This window comes from Mustela lutreola, chromosome 7 (genome assembly GCF_030435805.1).
Source record: "Mustela lutreola isolate mMusLut2 chromosome 7, mMusLut2.pri, whole genome shotgun sequence".
Taxonomy (NCBI): Eukaryota; Metazoa; Chordata; class Mammalia; order Carnivora; family Mustelidae; genus Mustela; species Mustela lutreola.
In genome coordinates, this window is record NC_081296.1 from 24,852,399 (window position 1) to 24,873,221 (window position 20,823).

General features: G+C 49.7%; 1 protein-coding gene across 6 annotated transcripts in view; it reads right to left on the minus strand.

The window, feature by feature from the left end:
• The window catches only part of ADAMTS17 (ADAM metallopeptidase with thrombospondin type 1 motif 17), a 327,760-nt gene extending 307,299 nt beyond the window's left edge, over window positions 1-20,461 (minus strand). For all 6 annotated transcript variants that reach the window (XM_059180153.1, XM_059180151.1, XM_059180149.1 and 3 more), the window contains exons 1-3: window positions 20,278-20,461; window positions 19,435-19,805; window positions 9,089-9,254 (exon numbers count right to left, since the gene is read on the minus strand). In XM_059180153.1, the coding sequence (XP_059036136.1) occupies window positions 9,089-9,254; window positions 19,435-19,805; window positions 20,278-20,356 (616 nt within the window). In that variant the 5' untranslated portion in view covers window positions 20,357-20,461. The remainder of the gene's footprint in view (window positions 1-9,088; window positions 9,255-19,434; window positions 19,806-20,277) is intronic.
• Between the last annotated feature and the right edge of the window lie 362 nt (window positions 20,462-20,823).

The window sequence follows — 20,823 nt, forward strand, 5'->3', positions numbered from 1 at the left end:
CTGCTCAGCAGGGAGCCTGCTTCCCCCTCTCTCTCTGCCTGCCTCTCTGCCTACTTGCAATCTCCCTCTCTCTGTCATGTAAATAAAAAATTAAAACCTTTAAAAAAAATAAAAAGAAAGCAAATGGTCCAATGTGAGAGTGGGTCTACAGGACAAACAGCAAGAGCTGTACCCCCAAGAAACTTAGAAGGCAGACTAATTTGAAGAAGACTTCAAATAAATTAGGGTAAAATAACCAAAGTCCTCAAGGAGGGATAAAGTCATAATGAAAGAAGAGGACACTATGAAAAAGACAGGTAGAACTGGAAAAGAATCAAACATAACTTCCAGAAGTCTAGAGTCTCATCACTAAAACTGAAAACTTAATGATGAGATTAAATGGAGATTAGACCCCATTGAGGAGAAATCTGGTGAAGTGGGAGACCAGTAAGAAGAAATGGTTCCTAATACAGAATAGAAAGAGACCTAATATGTTAAAAAAAAAACACTGAGGAAAGAACAGGAAGGTCCATACTGACGGATTCGGAGCTCCAGGAAGGGAAAGAGCTGACCATGGGAAAGAGGCACTTCCCACTGGCCTGAGGCTGGGTCTGTCTCAGAACTCACAGAAGTCATGAATTCTCACATCCAAAAAAAAAAAAAAAAATCACAGTGGATCCCACATGGGATAAATATGGCAAAATTCTGCCACAGACACCCTATAGAACACAAAAATAACATTGTTCAACCTACGGAGAAAAAAAGATATATATAGAGTCTAAAATCGAAAGGATAGAAGACGTTTTGTAGCAAAAACAAAAGTCAGAAGAGGGTAGAATAACGTCTTGAACGTGTTGAGAAAAGACAAGACTTCACCTAGAATTCTATAGTCTAAAAAACCATCACTAGAAGTACCGGTGAAATAAAGGCAGTTTCGGGAAAAGCAAAGATAATAAGGGAACCACTCACAAACCTTGTTTGAAAAGGTTAAAAAAATGAAGAACCAAACAAAAAGCAGGAAGAGACTCATAAATACAGAGAACGGATGGTTGCTGGAGGGGGAGGGGCAAAATGAATGAAGGAGAGTGGGAGACACAGGTCTCCAGTTGTGGAAAGAGTAAGTCACAGGAATAAAGAGCATAGTATAAGGAGTGTGGTCAATGAGATTGTAACAGGGACGTAACAGGTGGTGAACAGTTATGCTTATGGTGGACACAGCACAATGTACCGACTTGCCAAATCTCTAAGCTCTACACCTGAAACTAATATAACATAGTGTGTCAATGGTACTCAAAACAGCTGAAATTTTAAAAATTTTTTGAAGAAAGGTTCTTTCAGAAGGATGTTACACACAAAAAAGCGGGTTGCAAGAAACAATACTGAGCAGATTAGTTGGCAAATAAATAAATAAAACTAAATAACTAACTGTAAAGAGACGTAAAGATGAAAAACAAATAAATAAAACAAAAAATACATAATGATAATGACTAAGTAGGAGGAGGAACAAAAGCAAAAGAGAATGGATAAAAATAACAGGTAAAGTGAAAGTGAAGGCATTCGAAGGCCCTTCATCGTGAAGCATTGATACCTGGAGCTTTACAGACTTCCCTAAGACAAATATATTGTTTTTATCTTTTAAGGTAACAACCAGAATGTAAGATTATAAACTTTCACACCAATGGAAGAAAGAAGGGGCATTTGAGACTATCTGGTGAAGCCAAAAGAAAGGAAGAGAAACAACAAAAAGAAACAGAAGCAAAGAAAAAGCATGAGTATCGTCAACCAAAAACAAAACACAAGATGGTGGAAATAAATGTAATGATATCAGAAACAGCACAAATGTAAAAATACTAACATCGCCGGGACTCCTGGGTGGCTCAGTTGGTCAAGGCTATTCCTTTGCCTCAGGTCATGATCTCAGTGTCCTGGGATTGAGCCCCACGTCGGGTTCCCTGCTGAGCCAGGAGTCTGCTTGTCTCCCACTCTCTCTCTCTCAAATAAATAAATAAAATCTTGAAAAAAAAAAAAAAACCACAACAAAACACTAATATCACCAATGAAAAGACAGATATTCTCAAATTGGACATTTTAAAAAATTTGGATACATAATACTTTTAAGAAAATTATATAAAACATCATGATAGAGAAAGACTGAAAATAAAACTTAAGGAAAAGGAAACATCAGGCAAACATTGACCAAAATAAAAACTCAGGCAAGGGGCACCTGGGTGGCTCAGTGGGTTAGGCCTCTGCCTTCGGCTCAGGTCATGATCTCAGGGTCCTGAGATTGAGTCCCAATCGGGCTCTCTGCTCGGCAGGAAACCTGTTTCCCCCCCTCTCTCTGTCTGCCTCTCTGCCTACTTGTGATCTCTCTCTTAAAAAAAACCAAAAAAACAAAAAATAAACCTCAGGCAATATCAGGTACACATAGCTAGGAAGCCAGAAGTTTTACTAGGGATTAAAAAAATGGTCCATTACATGATAGTAAAAGTAATAATTCCCCAGGAATATGGCTCCTACACCTGAATACAGCAAACAATACCGTCTCATAACATGAAGTGAAAACTGATAGAACTGAAAGGTGAAATTGGCCAAACCACAACAGTTACGAGATTTTTAACATACCTCGAGTTAAAACAAATAAACCAAGCAAGTCAAAAATAAGAGTGATTTTGACATCACAAGTTTGAGCTTTAGGACATTGTTCACAACAATTAAAGAATATACATTCTTTTAATGTATGCATAAAGCATTTATTAATACAAAAAAAATGCCTAAACTCTAAACCACAATGCAAACCTCAGCCATTTCCGAAAAATCAGTATTATATGGAATGCAATATGGCCAATGAGCTTCTACTGGACCTAACCGTCCTGTAGAGAGCAACCACAAATCTGAACAAAATACAAAAATGCAGTGAACTGAAGACTGGAAGGTGAGCCAAGACAGAAAGACGCTGAGAGTGGAGAAGGGGTGGTTGGCGATCAAGGCTAGGAAGAGAACAGCACAGGGGGCTGAAGGCAGGCCTCGTCACACTCTTCAGGGGTAGCTTATACTCTAACAGAAGATCCATAAGACAGTGCCCAAGCGACATAGTGATGAGGCAGGACCTGAGGACATGCTGGAAAGGCATTCCCCTAACTAAATTATAGTACATTGTTGTAATCATTTTATTTTATTATTGTTGCTGTTAACCCCTTTCTATGCCTAATATATAAAATAAACTTTATCATACATACATACATATAAGAAAAAATACAGTAGATACGGGGTTTGTTACTACCCATGGTTTCAGACATCCAGTGAGCATCACAAATGTATCTCTCAGGATGGTGGTTTTTCTAGGGAGTAAGTTAGAGGGATGATATGGGATGGGGTCGACACTTGGTCATGTCCATAAATGCTTGTCTCTCAAAAAAGAAAAAAGTTCAGAAGCAAATACAGTGTATCTTAACATTTGGTTAAGTCTGAATGCTGGGCTTATGGACTTCTGGTTTTCCTTTTGTGCGTGTGGGTCATTTTCGTTGTTGCCTTTTTTTTTTTTTTTTTTTTTTTTTTTGCCTGTTTCAAATATCTCAGAACTAAAAATAACGTAAATCCACCACATTTGTTGAATTCTACACCAAATCATAAGCTCCCCAGAGGCAGGGACTATGCTGTGTCAAGCTCACCCCAGTGTTCCCAGTCTCTGGGGGGGTCAACAAATACTTACTGGCCAAATAAATGAAAAGCGAGAAGAAAAATGTAAGCATATGACCTTTCAGGGCAACTTCTGGTCTAGATAACACTAAGATTCCATGATTTCATTTTAGGTTTGTTCAAGAGTCAAGAATGGTGGATTCAAGAAGGATAATGAGAGCTTTCAGCTCCTAGTTCAATGCCCTGTAGGGTTTCTCTTTCTCTCCCACTGAATACAGAATGAAGGCATTTAAGTGGTCCCCTGAGGATGAAGAATGGGGGTACAAATAATAATTACAAGCACGGCAGCTGCCACTATAGCTAAAATTTGCTAGTGGCTAAGGGATAACTTGTACAGTATCACCTGTAACACTCACAAACACAAAGAGATGATGACATTACTGAGCTGTAGATGATTAAACTAAGGGTCGGAGTGGCTCAGTCCTTTCCACTTTGTCTGAGGCTATGCAGCAATTTCAGTATTTATCAAGAAAAATATGTGAACAGATGACCAGCCAGCTATGACCTCCATTCTTATAGAAAGGGTCCCTTTGTACAGCCTATTTCTAATTTCTCCAAATTTGTTTTTACCAAATATTTTACCAGATATTTGTGAGTGTTCTCAAGAACATGCCCCCCCGCCAATTCCACCATGGGGCTGGAAGGATCACATCATCCCTCGTGTGTTCCACAGCAATAACACTGAGAAGTGCACAGAAGGAAGACCGTGTGAGGACACAGGGAGAAGGTGGCCATCTACAAACCAAGGAAAGAGACCTTGGGAGAAACCAACCCTACGGACATCTTGATCTTGGACTTCTGGCCTTCAGAATTTTAAGGAAATGAATGCCTACTGTTTAAGCCACCCAGGTTATGGTACTTTGTTCTGGAAGCCCTAACAAATTACAACAGAGACACATGGGTATTAAGGGACTCTTCTGGGGTCACACCCAAGGAAGACCGAGTCAAGCTTCTAGCACTGTTCTTCTTCCTTTCTGCTGGAGTAATACTTGAAATATTGGTGGTCTGCTCTTCGTGTTAATATTTTTATCTGTCAATATTAAGAGATTAAGATGGAGAAACTCAAAGTAGCATGTTTAATTCCATTTATTTTGGGTTCTTCTACTAGCTGAGATGAAGAACAACATAGGAGACCATCACCACCACTGAAACAACAACAAAAAACACTGAATAAACGATGAAATCATTTCTTTTTAATCCACTGGAGACCTGAGGTCTCGATGAATTTGGGAGTAAGAACTAAATCTCCGCGGTCCTGAGGGATTGAGCCCCTCCTAAGTGAGCAAAGACCAGCAGCCACATGCATTCCCTGTGGCACAGGCAGGATGAGGAGCTGAAACAGCGGCAAACAGAGGATCTTGTGTTAGTCCGAGGAAACCAGCCAAGTCCTTATCAACTGTGTGAGCTGAGAGGATGGATTAGATCTGGAGCAGGGGTGCCCTGAATCTTCTCTACCAGACTTTTTCCAAGTATGGTGGCCTGCAGGATGCCGGGACAAGAACAGAGAGCAGAATGGCACCTCCACAGTGATGTGGGGACTGAGATCTAGGCTCTTCCAGTCCTGCCTCAAGACATGGGACACCAGTGGAGACCCAAAAGCAGGTAAAGTTCCAATCCAGATCAACCCGCCTCAACTCCCCATTAAAGAGGAGAGTTCGTCTCCTGAGCCCTGCTGCCTCGTTGTCACTACAAGACAAGCCGGCTGAGGATAGGCTCTCAGAGAAAGAAACAATTGCTGAGAAGCCCAGGCCGGCCAGGCCTACCTGAGGTTGAGCCTCCTGCTCTGCTCCTTGGTTCCATGAGCCCAGGGCACTGATGTGCTGGGTGGTGACGCTGGTCTGATGTCTGTCATTTCCAACCAAAGGAATCTTAATGGACATAAAACACGAGTCCCAACCAATGACTTATTCCGGACCATATGTACAATTGTTAGGCAAACGACTGCATAAATTGGCAATACACAGTTTCTAAAGAGCTACAGCACCTTCTAAATCCTCATTACAATTCACTTTATAACACTACAAATGAGGCAAACAATACTACAAAATAACTACAGCGGTTTTCTGAAACAATCGTAAATGATGTCTACATAAAGCAGACATCAATGTTGTTGCAGGATGGTGTATCTGTGTTTTAACAAACACACCGAAACACAATAGGTTTCCTAACCTGACAGGGCCTTGTAGGAAGTGTTAATGTTCTGCCATCTACCTCGACCATCCCATGTTAAGCGTCCCATGATGGAGGACACAGAGATTGAAATTGTTACTAAAGCCTATGAAAATCGGGGAGATTCTAAACTGAATCCAACCAGAGAAATTAAAATGAACATAGAAGACAAAAAGAAAGCTTTGAAAACTGAGAAATGTTTCAAAATAATCCAAAGTACCATTTTTGCTGCTGAGAATAACCCCCAAAACCTTCAAAAATCCATGCTGTGACCCAAAAAGAAAAAAGAAGAAAAGAAAGAAAGGAAGGAAGGCTCGCAGACTCCACATTTTTCATGCCAAGTTCCAATCTGGAGTGACACTTTATGAATCATTTTATAAGGTCCTAAAAATAAGAAGCTATAAAGGTAATAGGATCAGCCTATCCTCTCCCTGGGAGCCCCAAAGCCTGCTAGAAATGCAATCTCAGTACTACCTATGAGAAGGCAGTGGGTCCTTCCAGGTGGCCTTGTCCCTGGGCTAGTCCCTTTGTCCACCTAGAGAACAGGGTGGCTGACCACATTTCAGCTCCCAGGTAAATGGAGCGCCTCATGAAGAAGGAAGAATTGTCAGACTCTTCCCCACCTGCAAGGCCAGCTGGTTACTCATAGGCCAGGTGCAAGGTTGGGGTAACACAAGATCCAAGGCAAAGCACAAGGACACCTAGAACAGCCATGTTCAACCCTAAAGAATATGTTCCCATAGGAAATCCTGGATGATTCATCTCATTCCTGTTTCCAGGAAGCCAAAAATGTATCTTGCTGGTTTCCCAGCGAATTGATTTTCTCAACTTCTCAATGGAATTTCTAGATTCCCAGGAAGTCAACCCACCCTTGAGAGGGCCTGACTGCTTTATTGACTAAACCTATTAGAAGGCCCATGATCTTTCTCAACACAGGAATAAAATTAATGGAGTATGTCACCCAAAGCAAGAAGAACTAGAAGGAAATAGATACCCTTCTCCAGCATCTGTGCTCCTACCTGGGACACAGTCTGCGCTGGCCTTACATCACTCTAGCACCGCAGAGCACAATGACATGAGAAGTGGAGGCAGCGAAGGGGAGAGGACTTTTTAAGCAAATTCAGAGATTTCTTGCACAACTGCTCTTATTTTAACGTCGTTTCTATCACATCCTCCCCACCCAGGATGTCTTCATTTAATTTCCTCCATTATAGGCTCAACACTCCATCAAAAGTGCGCCTTGATCACAGTCTCAGGGACAAAAAATGCAAACCTGAGCGCAATTTATCACATTGTCAGCAATCCCGGGGGTCGCGCATGCACCTAAAGAGGATGGCGGGGAGTAATGAGACAAATATTCTATGGTATCATCCACAAGCACCCTAGGTTTCCGATCCAGACCAGCAGTCAATGAGCGCCAGCTTGAATTGAGGTAAAAGTGAGAATAATACGTACTTGCCCTTGGACTTCATTGTGGGCCCCTGCCGGGTGGTTCTCACCTGAAAAACCCACTTCTGATGGCCCACCAGTGCTGTTACTCAGGTTTAATACCCCTTAGTGTGGCGGTTCTCAACACCAGCTGAACCCTAGGGACAGCTGGTGAGCTTTTAAATCACCAGATGCCCAGACCGTGCTCCAGACCAGTGACAACAGCTCTCCAGGAGCAGGACCCACGCGGGAGTAGTTGTTAAGCCTCTCCAGCCCTGAGACCCACTGCCTTGGTCTCATCCCCCTGCCTCTGAAACGACATATTCAGATTACACAGAAAATGCACACAGATGTAGAATGACCAACAGTCATTCGAAGGCAGATTTAAAAACAAAACAAAACAAACAAACAAAAAACTCTTCTACCAAGATTTTCAGGGGCCTGATGTTTAAAAGAACACCCCAACTTCAGGCCCAGACATACAACCGACCAACTACCCCAAGCCCGTGCTTCGGAGTCAAGAGCATGTTTTAGTTACTGGTCATTTCCTGCTGAGGTCCACCTTCCCCTACTTTTGTAAGGCGATAGGAAGGAGCAGAGCCCAAACTCTCATGTACGGTGGCATTCTCCATCCCTCGGAGCTCTGCCGGGGTTTCATAGATGGCCTGGATTCAGCAAAATCACCCCCACTATCTCCCTGCTGATGCAGACCAGCTAAAGAGGGCCACTCCCTGGATGAGGTCGGGTCTACAGGCAACAACTGAGCTGGGCTGCAAGGCTTGCTCGTACATCTGAAAGCTGTCCTAAAGGAGGGTCCGAGCACGGATGTATTTCTGAGGTCACTGGAATACCAAACAGAGACACTAGTTTTTTTTTTTTTTTTTTTTTTTTTTTAATCCAGAGAGTAAGTCTTTAAACTACAAAAGCACAACTTCCAAAGCTCAGCCATGGGCTCTGCTCCCTCAGGCTGGGGAGGAAATGCCACCCGTGAGCAGCCATCTTTATCAGGGGACACTCACAAGAAGACTGCTGGTGACATAGCCATGACCATTTCTGTGAGGTGTCCTTAAACACCTGACCTTGAGTCCACAGGTCACTCAAATAGAGAGAGGCACAGAATATAAGAACCCTGGGTTCTCACCCCAAGAGACTTAGTAGAATCACCTCTAAAAACAAGGACACCCCAGTCACACCCCAGACCAACACTGGGGGACACACCAGTGCCAGGCATCACATAAAGCAGTGGTTTCCACACCTGAGCACCCATCAGAAGCACCTGTGAAGCGACTGATTCCTGGACCGCCCCCCCACCCTGCCAGGTTCTGATTCAGGAAGTCCCGCTGGGCTGAGAACGTGCAGATGACAGGGTCCCAGACCTTGACTCTGATGCTGCGGAGAATCACGGCTCCCGAGGCCCTCCAGGGTGCAGCCAGGTCTGAGGAACACTCCCCAACACTGAAGAGCCAGCTCTGGCCTGGGAGGGAGGCAATTCTCCTAGCTCTGCCCCCCAGAATTTGGTAAGAAGTACGCCACTGTATTGTGGGGGACCTCAACTCTTTCCTGATCTATACAACTGGGGCACTGAATCAAGGAGATCCTGGGAGCCTTTCCTTTCCAAAGGGCTCCTATACAGGAAACGCCAACACTAATCCAGACAGAGAGGGGGAAGGCAGTGGCCTAAGGGGAGATAAACAAAACAGCTTCAAAATACAGGGGAATGTAGGTGGTTGCTCACAGGACTCGAGTGTGTCTGGGGATGTGCAGTGGTGCCGAACGGCATGTGTGGTCAAGCATGCTGTTTCCCGTGACTCACCTGTTAGAACCTGGCAGAGCTGCCCAGGACCCTGGGCCTCGGTGGAGGGGCTGGGTGCCGAGGACCATTTGCGCTTGACCAGATGCTCCCTCACGCTGAGCGGGCCCTGGGAGTTGTTGAGGGGCTGGATGAGCACCTGCTCCTGCCCAAGCTGGATGAGGCCAACCTGCCCAGAAAGAGGAAGACGGGACATGAATCACCCTCGTTCACGCACAGCCACAACCCCGACAACCCGAGGGCAGCCAGGCCACCTGGCTATGGCCTGGGCCTCACGTCTGGGCTTTTGCTTTACAGGGTGCTCTGATTCACTGAACCCAAGAAGGAGCCTCTGTGGGCCTTGAAACATCCAACCCCATGGCTGTGTTGGGGAGAGGGGCACGGCGTGGGGTCGGGGGTGCCGAGATAACATCCGGCAGCACTGAGATATTGAGAATGAAAGACAATGGAGCCAGTCCTGTATCAATATCAATGTATCAATATATCAATAGCTTTGTGGCAGGGGATTTGTACATTCTTTCAGAACTTGTGGTGTTTAAGAGAAATCGACAGAGTCTATCCATTGATGGGATTTGTGAACCTAATTTAACGTTCATCACGGGCTTAGATTTGTGATTTTAAAATCTTAGTAAGTTTAGAAGCGGTATTAGAATGTGTCAGAGAACTTAAGACCTCCCACGTTTGTAGGACTAACTTACTGGGTTTGTAGCCATCACTGAAATACTTGCAAAGGGCTTCTCAGCCAAACAGAGAACTTGGGGAAAAAAAACTATGTTACATTTTTAAATAGTTTTAAAGGTTTCCAGGTTGTTAATCACCAAATTTACAAGAGGCGCCCAATATTATCTAAAGCTTCCTTGAAAAGGATTGCAAAAAACCTTCGAGATAAAGAGGATTAAGAGTATAGTTATCTAGAGGAGCCTGGGAAAATGTATGGAATTTTTGAATCATATTGTATGCCTGAAACTAATATAACACTGTTAATTATACTTCAATAAAGAGTTTAAAACACTTGCTAGATTAGAAATAGGACACAACTTGTAAATGCAAGGAAAAATTCAAGAACTAAGATTTTTAATTTGCTCCTTTAATAGAGTGAATCTTATCTAAAATACATTTATATGGTGCAGAGAACTCTTCCCAGCTCTTAGAACCAATGGTGACACATGAAACCGATCTGTGCTCCTTCCCTGGGATGCCTGCTACTAGCTTCCCTTCTGTGGTGTCAACAAAGCAAGGTAAACCTCCATCAAGGAACCCCACTCGGCCCCGGGCTAGAGGACCTGAGTTTGCATGCTGGGCTGCGCGGCCCACGGCGCCTCCTCCAGGTGGATGCCCAGGACCATCCTAGCTAAACAGAGTCCGCAGCTCACAGGTCAGTTTTGGCTGAAATGAGCATCATCTCTCCTCTCCCCATCCTGAGCCTCTTTTCTAAAGTCCACATCACATGGAAGCAGTGCTTCTCAAAGTCCACTGCATGTGAAAACCACCTGGGCGTCTTGGGTAGGCCCCGAGAACGTGCATTTCTAACTAGCCCCCATGTGACCCAAACCTCTGCTCTCCAGCAGAGCAAGGCCTCTGGTCTTAGGACAGAGCTGGCTCAAGCCAAATGGCAGATCTCCTCGGCAGTCGGAGAGGATGTCTGGACACCAAACCTCTCCGAAAGTAAACCAGATCAACTCATGAGATCGCCTCCAAAACACAGAAGTCCCCAAAACACAGGGTGAGAACTTACTTCCAGCTCCTAGCAGATTTCAAGGTTCCCATTTCATTAGAACTTCTGCCAAGAACAACTCCGAGATTTTACTGCCCAAATAAAACTGTCTTGAAGTGGCATTGCATGACCCGCGGGAAAGCACAGCTTTCTTCCCTCTCCTTTGAAGTGAGGACGTAAATTTGCTCACGAAGATACTTTGGGGAGATGGAATGAGTGGAAGCAGAAGGTGGCCGGTTGACAGGGGGGCGGGGCACGCAGAGCCCCGCTGGGGCTGCACCTAAAGAAATCCTCAGTACAGAACACACATCTCACTGCGGTGAACACTTCCATGGGTCACAGTAAAGTTGGTAAGTGGGGCAGAGCACGTGGGATGAACCCCACATGGAAGGCACTCCATGCTCCCTAGAGGATACACTCAACTTGAACTCTGCCTCAGATGCTCTGGCTTTGGCAGGTCACGAGCCCCCTTGGGTCTAGCCCTTTCAAAGCCAGGTACCCGTTCGGTCTAGTGCTCGCCTTCATAAGCAATGGTGTAAAAGGCCAGGGAATGGGTAACTCTCATGCATTGTGACACAGGGGCATGGCACACAGGTGCACACAGCCAAACCACCAGCAGAAGTAGCCCCTTCGCTGTAGCAGGTCTTGTTTGCAGGGACCCGCATGCTGGTTTCCAGCCCTTTGGGGAGGACAGTGGTAACAATGGTAAGATGATTACGTGGACTGACGGTCTGACTCTACCTTAGCTTCCTGGGACCCGGCTTGCAAGCGGGCATGGCCAGGACTAGCACCCAGGAGCAAAGGGGCCCGGCACAGCCCTCACCCTGCAGAGCCAGAGCAAGGAAGGACTTGGCCTCTCCCTCCCTCCCCCAGTCTCAGGCTGTCCCAAGACTCCCTGACATGTCTCTTCATGCTCATCCTGTCATCACATTACCAAGGATAAAATGTGCTGCTGAAAAGTGCCACTTGTGCCCCCTACACACACACACACACACACCATCTAGCCCCAGGGCAAACACTCGCCCACCCTCCTTATCCTTCCCTCTTCCTCCTCCCTGCCCGCTGCATTATGGGGCATCTGCCACCACCTGATCGTTTGTTCCTTTGAGACAGGATCACAATTAGCTCTCTTTTTTCCAGTATCTGCCACAGAAGTTACTCAGGAAAATGCAAACAGAGTAAAAGAGAATGGATTGGAATGCAGTGGAATGGACTGGACTAGCAGGGCGTTTCTGCAGTCCCCTTTACTCACAGGCTCTCATCTCTGGCTACACAGGAGAGCCATGTGGGAAACTCCTGATGCCCAGGCCTCACTCTGGGCCAACTGAACCAGAATCTGTCAGGAGTTGGGGGGAAGGGAGCAGGGACTCAGGCCCTGGTACTAAGAGCTCGCCAGGAGATCTCAAAGTGTAGTCAGGGTTGAGAAGCACCCTGCTAGCTTTTAGCTAGGTGCTGGAGACACCGGCCACCTCCTGCCTTGACTGAGATGTCTGAAGGTAGCCTGGGTTTGAACTGGACCTTCCTCTGACCCTGGGGCTCTTCCCTGGCCCGGCTTCCAGCCCCCAGCTGCCCGGTGGCCCCAGAAGCTGGGCGGGGCTGTTTGGACTGGCATTCATCCCCTGGTCACCACCTATGCTGAGAAACGAGACCCAGGGATGTCTTCCCAAGGCCTCCGTGTCATACCAAGGACAGCAAGCGACAGCAGCAATGATCCTGAGGTTGTGGGAGATGAAAGCGGCCTTCAGACTTCATCCGAAGACGCAGAGCTGTAAGGGAATGCCTGTGGCAGACAGAGCGGGGGACCAGGGGCCGCCTGGTTTGAAAGGGCGAGGTCATCCTCCAGAAGTGGTGCTCTTAAAAGAGAAATCAGCAGTTCGCTAAAATGCACACTATCCTCCCAAAGCAATGTGCATCCAATAAAATGCATCAGGCTGTAACAGTTCTGAGTGGCTCCCTGGCGATTCTCTTTGTTCTGGGGGATGGTCTGAAGCGTTTCTATGCTGCCTTAGGAGAGCGTTACAAATCAGGGGCTGTTAACTCTGGCCCAGGCTCCGAAGCGCCATAAGTCCTCCTGGCCTCGTGCAAAATGCATGAAAGACATATGGACTTTTCTCACCTGTGGACATCAGCACGACTTCTCAGCAGAATGGAGCAAATGATTTTAAAATAACATTAAAAATACACATATAGTCTCTGTCCTGCGGATGCTCCGAGACTGAAGGGCACACCTGAGGGGACACCGCCACATGACTGTCCACCTCGCTGGGACTTCAGGGCCCAGGGAACTCTCTGAATCCCTTCTTCAGGAAGCTGTGGCTTCTTGGTTAGCCAGCGTGAGTGTCAGGGGGGTCCTCTCCCCATCGACAGGTTAGCGTGGGTGGTTCAAGAGTACAGAGCAAATGGGGTTGTTAGTCTCCTTCCTGCGTGAGCCAAGTCTGCTTCCAAAAAGGAAAAACAATCCTGTGACGACAGGCCCTCCTGCACCTGCCTCCGCCTTTTTCAGGGGCCTCAGAGGAGCTTCTGTGGCAGGAGCATGCCAAACCCCACAAAGGCAAGAAGGGCTTCCCAGCCTCCATGCTGAGTCCCACTGCCCCCATCCTGGAGTGCCACCCAGAGACCCCCTTCAAAGGTCAGCTGCTGTCTCTGCAAATGTCAGGTACCTAAACAGATTCTTGGTCTTCTTCCCAAAACCAGCCTCTGCCCCCATAACGTGGACCAGTCACCGCCGTCTTCTCCCCCGTTCTGATCACTACAGCCGGTCACAAAGACGGGCAGCTCTTCCTTCAGATTCTCTCTTGCATAGACACCTTGCTTCCCACTTCCACAACCCAAGATTTGAGGCTCGTCACCTCATGCTTGCAGGTGCCCTCCTTTTCCAGTGCCCCCCACGGCGTTATCACTAGCCGTCCCCCACCCCCCAGTCAAAGGCCAGAAATGCTCCTCATTGCCTTGAGCCCAGTGATCCTCACGACGTGGTCCCCAGCCTGCAGCAGCACCTAGGAACCTGTTAGGAGTCCAAGCTCCAGGCCCACCCAGACTGGCTCAGGAACTCTGGAGATGGGGCCCAGCAATGAGAGTAAGGAATCCTCCCGGGAACAGAGCTGAGAACAACTACTCTACGATAAATCTGAAATGCCTTAGGTTGGTCCCCAACCTAAGGCGGTCACCAACCAATTAGATGGCTCACTTCATCCCCATGCTTATCTGTTCAGTTCTTTTCCTACCATCTCCTAAGATAACCATCTCCACTCCCACTCCCATCACATAGCCACCTCGTGGGCCCCGATCTAGGGAAGAACTTGGCCTTGGAGGCAAGAACTTGGCCTTGGAGGCTCTGCCGTCATTCCTTCCTCTTAGAACGGGAGGCCCACCTGTTTCTGCTCTAATCCTCTCCCCAGAGACCCCACCCCACCCCAGAGCCACCACTGCTCTACCCCTCGGCCACCCTGTAAGCTCCAGTGTAGGCTCCTTCCGAGACAGGCCCCACGTTATACTCCTGAGGTTTGCTGCAAACCCACCAGAACCCACCTGTCCTACCCAGGGCAGGTGTGTGATAATGATCTGTTCGTTTAGTCAACAGTGTTGACTGACTGGTGGATTTATAACTGGAAAAGTCTGGGCCCCAGAGGACAACGGAAGAAACATGTTTTTAATGCCTTATTGGGCCAGGCTCGTCCTAAATGATTTCACAGACTTTATCTTACTTCATTCTTATCAACAGCCGCATGAGGCTGATGTTATTTACTCTTCCTGGGGCTGCAGACGGGACCGTGCAGGCGAGGTGGCTCACTTAGGATCACAGCCCCAACCGCCCGTGAAGCCTCATTTCCTAAAGAACAAGAACGTGACCGTGCATCTGTGTGCAGAGGCGGGCATAGGGAAAGGATCAGCAGTGACCATGCGTGGCTCCCTCCAACGTACCAGCTGCACAACCGTCCCCCATTGCACGCGTCCAAACCCAGGCAGCTGCAACATTTCAAAGCTCAGGAAATAAGCCTCAAGAATGCAATCAGTCTAAGACGTCTTTGGTTTATCATCCCATCTTGTGCTTTTTTTCTTTTTTTACAATGTTGCCAACTACATAAAAGTTCAGATGCGGAAATCTAGTTTTGGACTGTAGGTAGGACTGGGGAGCACGCATGGCCACCACGAGGCCCATGAGCAGTCGGGGTGGAGAGTCACTGTGAGGCTGCAAGCATGTCCTTCCAGAGGAAGAGGGCAATACCTTAGAATTCTCCCATCCAGGGTCTTCCCTTCAAATCCTCCACACCTCCCAACTTCACACTGTCTTTTCCCTCTTTTCCTTAACATCCTTAATACCCACTCAACTGTTTCTTTTTATGAGGCTTTAAAAACGTGTGTGCAGGGTGCCTGGGTGGCTCGGTTGGTTAAGTGTCTGCCTTCGGCTCAGGTCACGATCCTGGAGTCTCGGGATCAAGTCCACATTGGGCTCCCTGCTCAGCAGGGAGTCTGCTCCTCGCTCTGACCCTCCCCCCGCCATGCTCTCTCTCTCAAATAAATAAAATCTTAAAAAAAAAAAAAAAGTGTGTGCATTTTCCAAATACATTTATACTGCAAGCAATGAGTTCTTCGGTAATAAATAGTGATGACTCTCTTAGGACTCTGTGCCTTCACCACACAGGCACCAATATGATGATGTAGGACACTGTGGGACATGTAGGACATGTAGGACATGCTCCCTTCCAAATGGTCTCCAAACTGTACTATTACTGCCCTAGAGGATTCCTGTCTGGCTGTGTGCAATCAAGGGATGCTGTATTAAAAAGCTAAGTATTTTATAATCAATCAAAAGGGTCTGATCATTCCAAAGGAAGAGACGGCAACCTCCCAAACCTGTCCCCTTGATCAGAGGAGTCATGGAAAAGCAGGCTGCCCTCTTAATTATGGAGCTCCCCAAAACTGCCATGCCACCTGCTCACTGACTGACCCTGCCCCACTCTGTTCCATTGGCCTACCCCCACGGAACAGAGACGAGCATTCCTGCAAAGCCCCTGAGTAGACCACAAATGATGTGCCACCAAAGTGGCCCGTGTGCTTCCGTCGAGCTGATCAGCCAGAGCCAGGTTGGACTGGGCCATCAGGTCAACTCCAGGGGCCAACCGGAATGACAGATCCCACAGAGTGTGGCTGTGAATCCAGGGAAAGCCTTCCAGGAACATCCCTGACTTTGTCTCTCTCTGGGGTGGCCTGGCGAATGGGTATGGCTTTTTCAAGTTCCGTGGCCCAGGGCTCCTGGGTGTCCTGTCTGATCTCAACATTTCTCTCGTTGCTGGCCTCAGCAGGCCACAGCCTTGGCCCAGAAGGGAGGGACAGAGGCAGGTGGGAGGACCCTCTGGAGCCTACATTCATTAAGGAACACCGGCTACGGCTTAGCAGACCAACCCCACAGGCAGGGGCCTCCCCCACTCTCTGTCCTCATGTGTGGGGATGGAAAACAGCCCCTTCATCCGTTCATTTCAGGATTTTTCAGACCCTGACACAGTCTATCACTTAAAATTCCTATGCTGCCCGCTCGGGTGAAGTTTAACCTGATCCCAATTCTGCAGGCCTTGCAGGCGCTGGCCCCGTTCACAGGAAGCAGCTGATCCAAACTTGCACAAATTCTCTGGGGGTGGAAATACCTGCCTCACATACCCAAAGTTCATTGCTTTGAAACTCTATGGTTATAGAAACTCTTCCAAAAACTTAGGTAATGTCTAAGGGCTCCCTGAGACGTAAATAAAACGAAGAAGCATAAACAGAAAACAATTATTACTTGCACCTAGGGTCTCCAAAGAGCCAAGAAGTGCAGTTTGCATAGCTTTTCAAGATAAGTGAGGGAGAACACCACCGGCCCACGCCTCTGCCCACAGTCCAAAGCAGAAGAGGTGAAATGTAACACGAGATTTATGCTTCATGCCCCATAAACAAGTAATGATCTACTCTAATTATGCATCTGCTTTAAACAGATACCAAACCTCTCTGGAGACAGCACAGACGCCACGCAACCGGGAACAGAGCCCACATTCCCCTGCACCGTACACTCGCCGCTAAGTCATTTGGGAGATGTTTGATGCATCAGGATTTAATTGCTACTCAACATCGGAATAAAGTTTTATTGAGTATAGCCATGCCCATCTGTTTATTTACTGTCTACGGCGTTTCTGCACTAAAAGGACGGTGTGGACTTAACCGTGACGGAGACCATATGGCCCACGAGGCCTAAAATATTTCACTGTCTGGTCCTTTCTAGCAAAAGTTTGCCAACCCCAGGCTCTACATGACCTTTAGATCCAAGGTGGCTTTGGAATGCTCCCATCTGTGGACATCACAAATCTCCTACTTGCTATGGCTCCTCTCCCAAACTTTGCGGTTGAGGCTGTCCTCACAGACACACAACATACATGCCGCATTCCACTTCCCGAGGCAGTAACCGACACATTACCACCCACCTGAACCGTCTGGAGCACATTCGAGAGCCAAAATCCAAGCGAGGTAGAGGGCCCTGCAAACTTGGCTATCCTGAGATCCTGTTGCTTTCCCACCGGCCTCAGGACTACCCCATGCAACCAAGAGGGCCGCCCGGAGTCACCTCCTCCCTGCCTTCAGCCCTTCCTCTGCAGAGGGCACTTAGGAGGAAGTGTCCGATGTTTTGCTCACACGGATAGGATGAACACGGCAGACTAAACACCAGAAGTGTCTGCTGCTGCAGGAATTTCAGAATCTAAAGTCTTAGAGGTCCACCCGCAGCTGGTACACACTGAACGCAGACTCTTGGCGGGGTTCTTTTATCTAAAGCACAGCGCCCTCACATGGTGCCGAAGGGAAGCACAGTCTTTCCGAACGCGGGAGGAACCTTCGCACAGCGAGCACAGCTCAGATGCCATCTGTGAGGGCCCCGCGTTCAACTCGGTGAGGATTTGGAATCAATGTTATCCAGATTTCCACCCTCAGCTCCTTCACAGATAGCTGCTCCTCGCTGGAAACTTTACACCGAGAAGTGTAAACTCTGACCTCTACAGAAACTCACCAAACCGCAGCAAATGGGATTCAGATGTTTCCATGTACAGTACAGTGATGTGACCTAGACTTTAAACACTTTGGCAAAAACAGGAAAAATGATGTGGGCCTTCCAGTCCCTCCCAGAACATGATATAGCCTTGACCCGAGTCCTACGGTGATCTGAGCCTTTCTCACTCCTCCTTCAGCCTCCTCACCCGCAGCCCACATTCTCTGCCCCTGTTCCACATTAGCTCCTAACAGGCTGCCTCCACGGTCCATTTTCCTTGTTTAACCAAAGACGCCAATTTCTTCCAGCCCAGTAAAAGTAGATCACATTCTGATCAGGACTCGGAAAAAAAATCCTGCAAGGAGAGCTAGTGAAAGCTTGGGAAATCCTAGGAAATGACCACCCAAGATCCTCTGCAGAGTTGGGAGGAAAGCAGAAGTCTTACATAAAGACTCGGACCCCCAGGCTCTCTAGCTCTGCTGCAGATTCTCTAAGACTGGTCACATACTATGTGGGTAAGGGCTAGAGAATTCGAGACGGCGGAGCAAGATAAGGTGGAGGTGCAGGAAGCAGTTTTCTTCTGCCAGGGAAGAACTGGCACAGAAGAATATCAGAAACCGCTCTCCCAGAGGCCAGCCATGACAGAAGATACAGAAACAACCCGGTGTCTCACACTCCGAGCCACACCAGGCTCTTCTGGGGGCAGCCCATCTGCCAGCCATGTGCGCTCCCAGGGGGAAAGATGGAGAAGCTGAGAAGCATGCGGCTGGGCACCGGTGTACAGGGATCAAGTGTGAGCATAAGCAGGGCAGGGGTGCACGAAAACGTCCCCTGCCCCTCTGAGCATGGCACAGGTACTTCTAATGCGGCAGGGCAAGGTCCCCGGGGGTGGGGTAGCTATTGCCCCAGCAAGGGAGCTCCTGGGGACAGGAACAGAGCCTTATCACCAATGTAAGCACCTCCCAGACCTGGCTGAAGGTGGCTACCAGACACATACTTGCCCGTGGTATAAAGGAACAAAGGGTCCAACACCCTCTCTCTTGGTTCTCACGTTCAACTAAGAAGAGGTTAGTAGCTTGTCGGGGGACCCCCGTCAAAATTTCCTTTTCCGGGTACAGAAAGACTCAAGAGGGACAGCATGGCGGTGAATGCTTACTACCCTACCTCCACATCCAAGAACAGATGAGATACACACCTAGAGGTGTTACCCGTGACAGAGACACATACACACCTATGCAGATACAAGTAAATATGAGAGAAGTGCGCCTCTCCCTCTAGGGGCCTGACAAGGTTTCCTCCCTGCCGGACCTGTGCTCCCCTGGGCGGGCTGCTGCGTATCCTCCTGGGCAACCCCAGGACTGCACAGTCCCCTTGTACTTCAGAGCTTCCGCACAGCCAGTGGCAGGCACTGGGCAGTCCGCTGCTTCCCCTCTCACCGTCTTTGCTCAGAGACCCTCCGGAAGGTCCGGGCGGGAAGAGGGAGGCTCCCTCTGGACGGCGTGAGAGCAGCCCTGGAGGCTGAACTTCCCGCCCAGGACCGCCACCCCCAGCCCAACCTGCCCTGGGGACCACCCCCCGGCACGGCGACATTTCGACGGGCAGAACCGGAGGGGGCGCGGGCAGTACCAGGCCGCCGCCGGCGCCGCAGGCGCTGAGCGAGACGAGGGAACCAGGGTGGCCAAGCACGCGGCCCGAGTAGAAGCACAGCTCGGCCGGCCGTCCGCGGCGCCCCGCCGTTCCGGCCTCCTCCACCTCGAAGCCGCGGGACAGGAACCGCAGGTCGTGGCGAAGCTGCAGGTACAGGTCGCGCCCGAAGGCCGGCAGGTGCAGCAGCAAGGCGCGCTCGCCCGGCCGGACGCGCAAGGCGGCGGGGGGCGCGCGGGGGCGCCGGCGCTTTCGCGGCCCGGGGGCTCCGGGCAGCGGCGGCAGGTGCACGTCGTCGGGACGCACCCGCCGCGGCAGCACCACCTCCACGTCGGCCGCCGCGTCGCCGACAGCTGCGGGGAGAGAGGAGACGTGTCAGCTCGGCGGGGCCCGCCCGCCCGGCCGCCCGCCCTCCCTCCGGCCGGCCGCCGTGCACCGGGTCCAGCGCCGGGACAACGCGGCCCGGAGCGGGCGCTCCCTTCCTTCCCTGCGCCGCAGCACCTCCGTGCCGGCCAGCGCCTCCGCCCGGGACCCGCGCCACCAGGGGAAGGGCTCCAGCGCGGCCGCCCGAGCACCTCCGGGGACGGCGGCGCGGCATCGGCGCCGGGAGACCCGCCGGCGGCGCGGTCGCCCAGGAGCAGCCTGGAGCCCGGTCGTCCGGCCGCGGCCCGCAGCCCCTCGGCCCCGAGCGTTGTCAGCGCTCCGCCGCCGGCGCCGGGCCGCGCAGGCAGGCGGGGGCCGCCAGGACGCCTCGGGATGGCAGGAGGAAGGTGGTGGCCGCGAGAGGCACGGGCGAGGAAGGGGCGGTGGGCGAGGGAGCGCTACCTGTGCCCGGGTCCAGTCCCCAAACCAGCAGCAGCAGCAAAGGCAGGACGAGAGGAGGCAGCAGGGCGCCGTCACACATGGTACTTGGGAGGAGCAGCCCCCCGGACGGTCGCCGCGGAGCAGGAGCACGCGAGGCGGCGGCGCCAGCCGGAGTGAAGCCCTCCAGCCTTTGGAAAAAGTAATTAGCGCTGCGGACAAACCCAACGTGGTAAATCCCAAGCCCCGCCTTCTCCTCGGAAAACAGGCGGCGATTGGGCTCTCGCTTTCCTCTACCCCGCCTCCTCATTCCCCATTGGCTAGGACAGGTCTAAACCAGGGTGCGTAGTTAGGTTGTAAGCACTTTCTTACACGTGGTTTCTGGGCAGTGGCGGGCGCGGGACACCAGGTGGCGCCATGGAGCCCCTGGAGATGCGCTACCGCTGAGGCCCTATGAGGACACCGGACTGGTCTTCAGTTTGTGCTCCTTGTCACACTCCTCTCTGACCCTGCTGCCCAGCATTCCAAGAAGACAGCCAGAAATCGTCCTGGACTACCGGCTTCATTCTT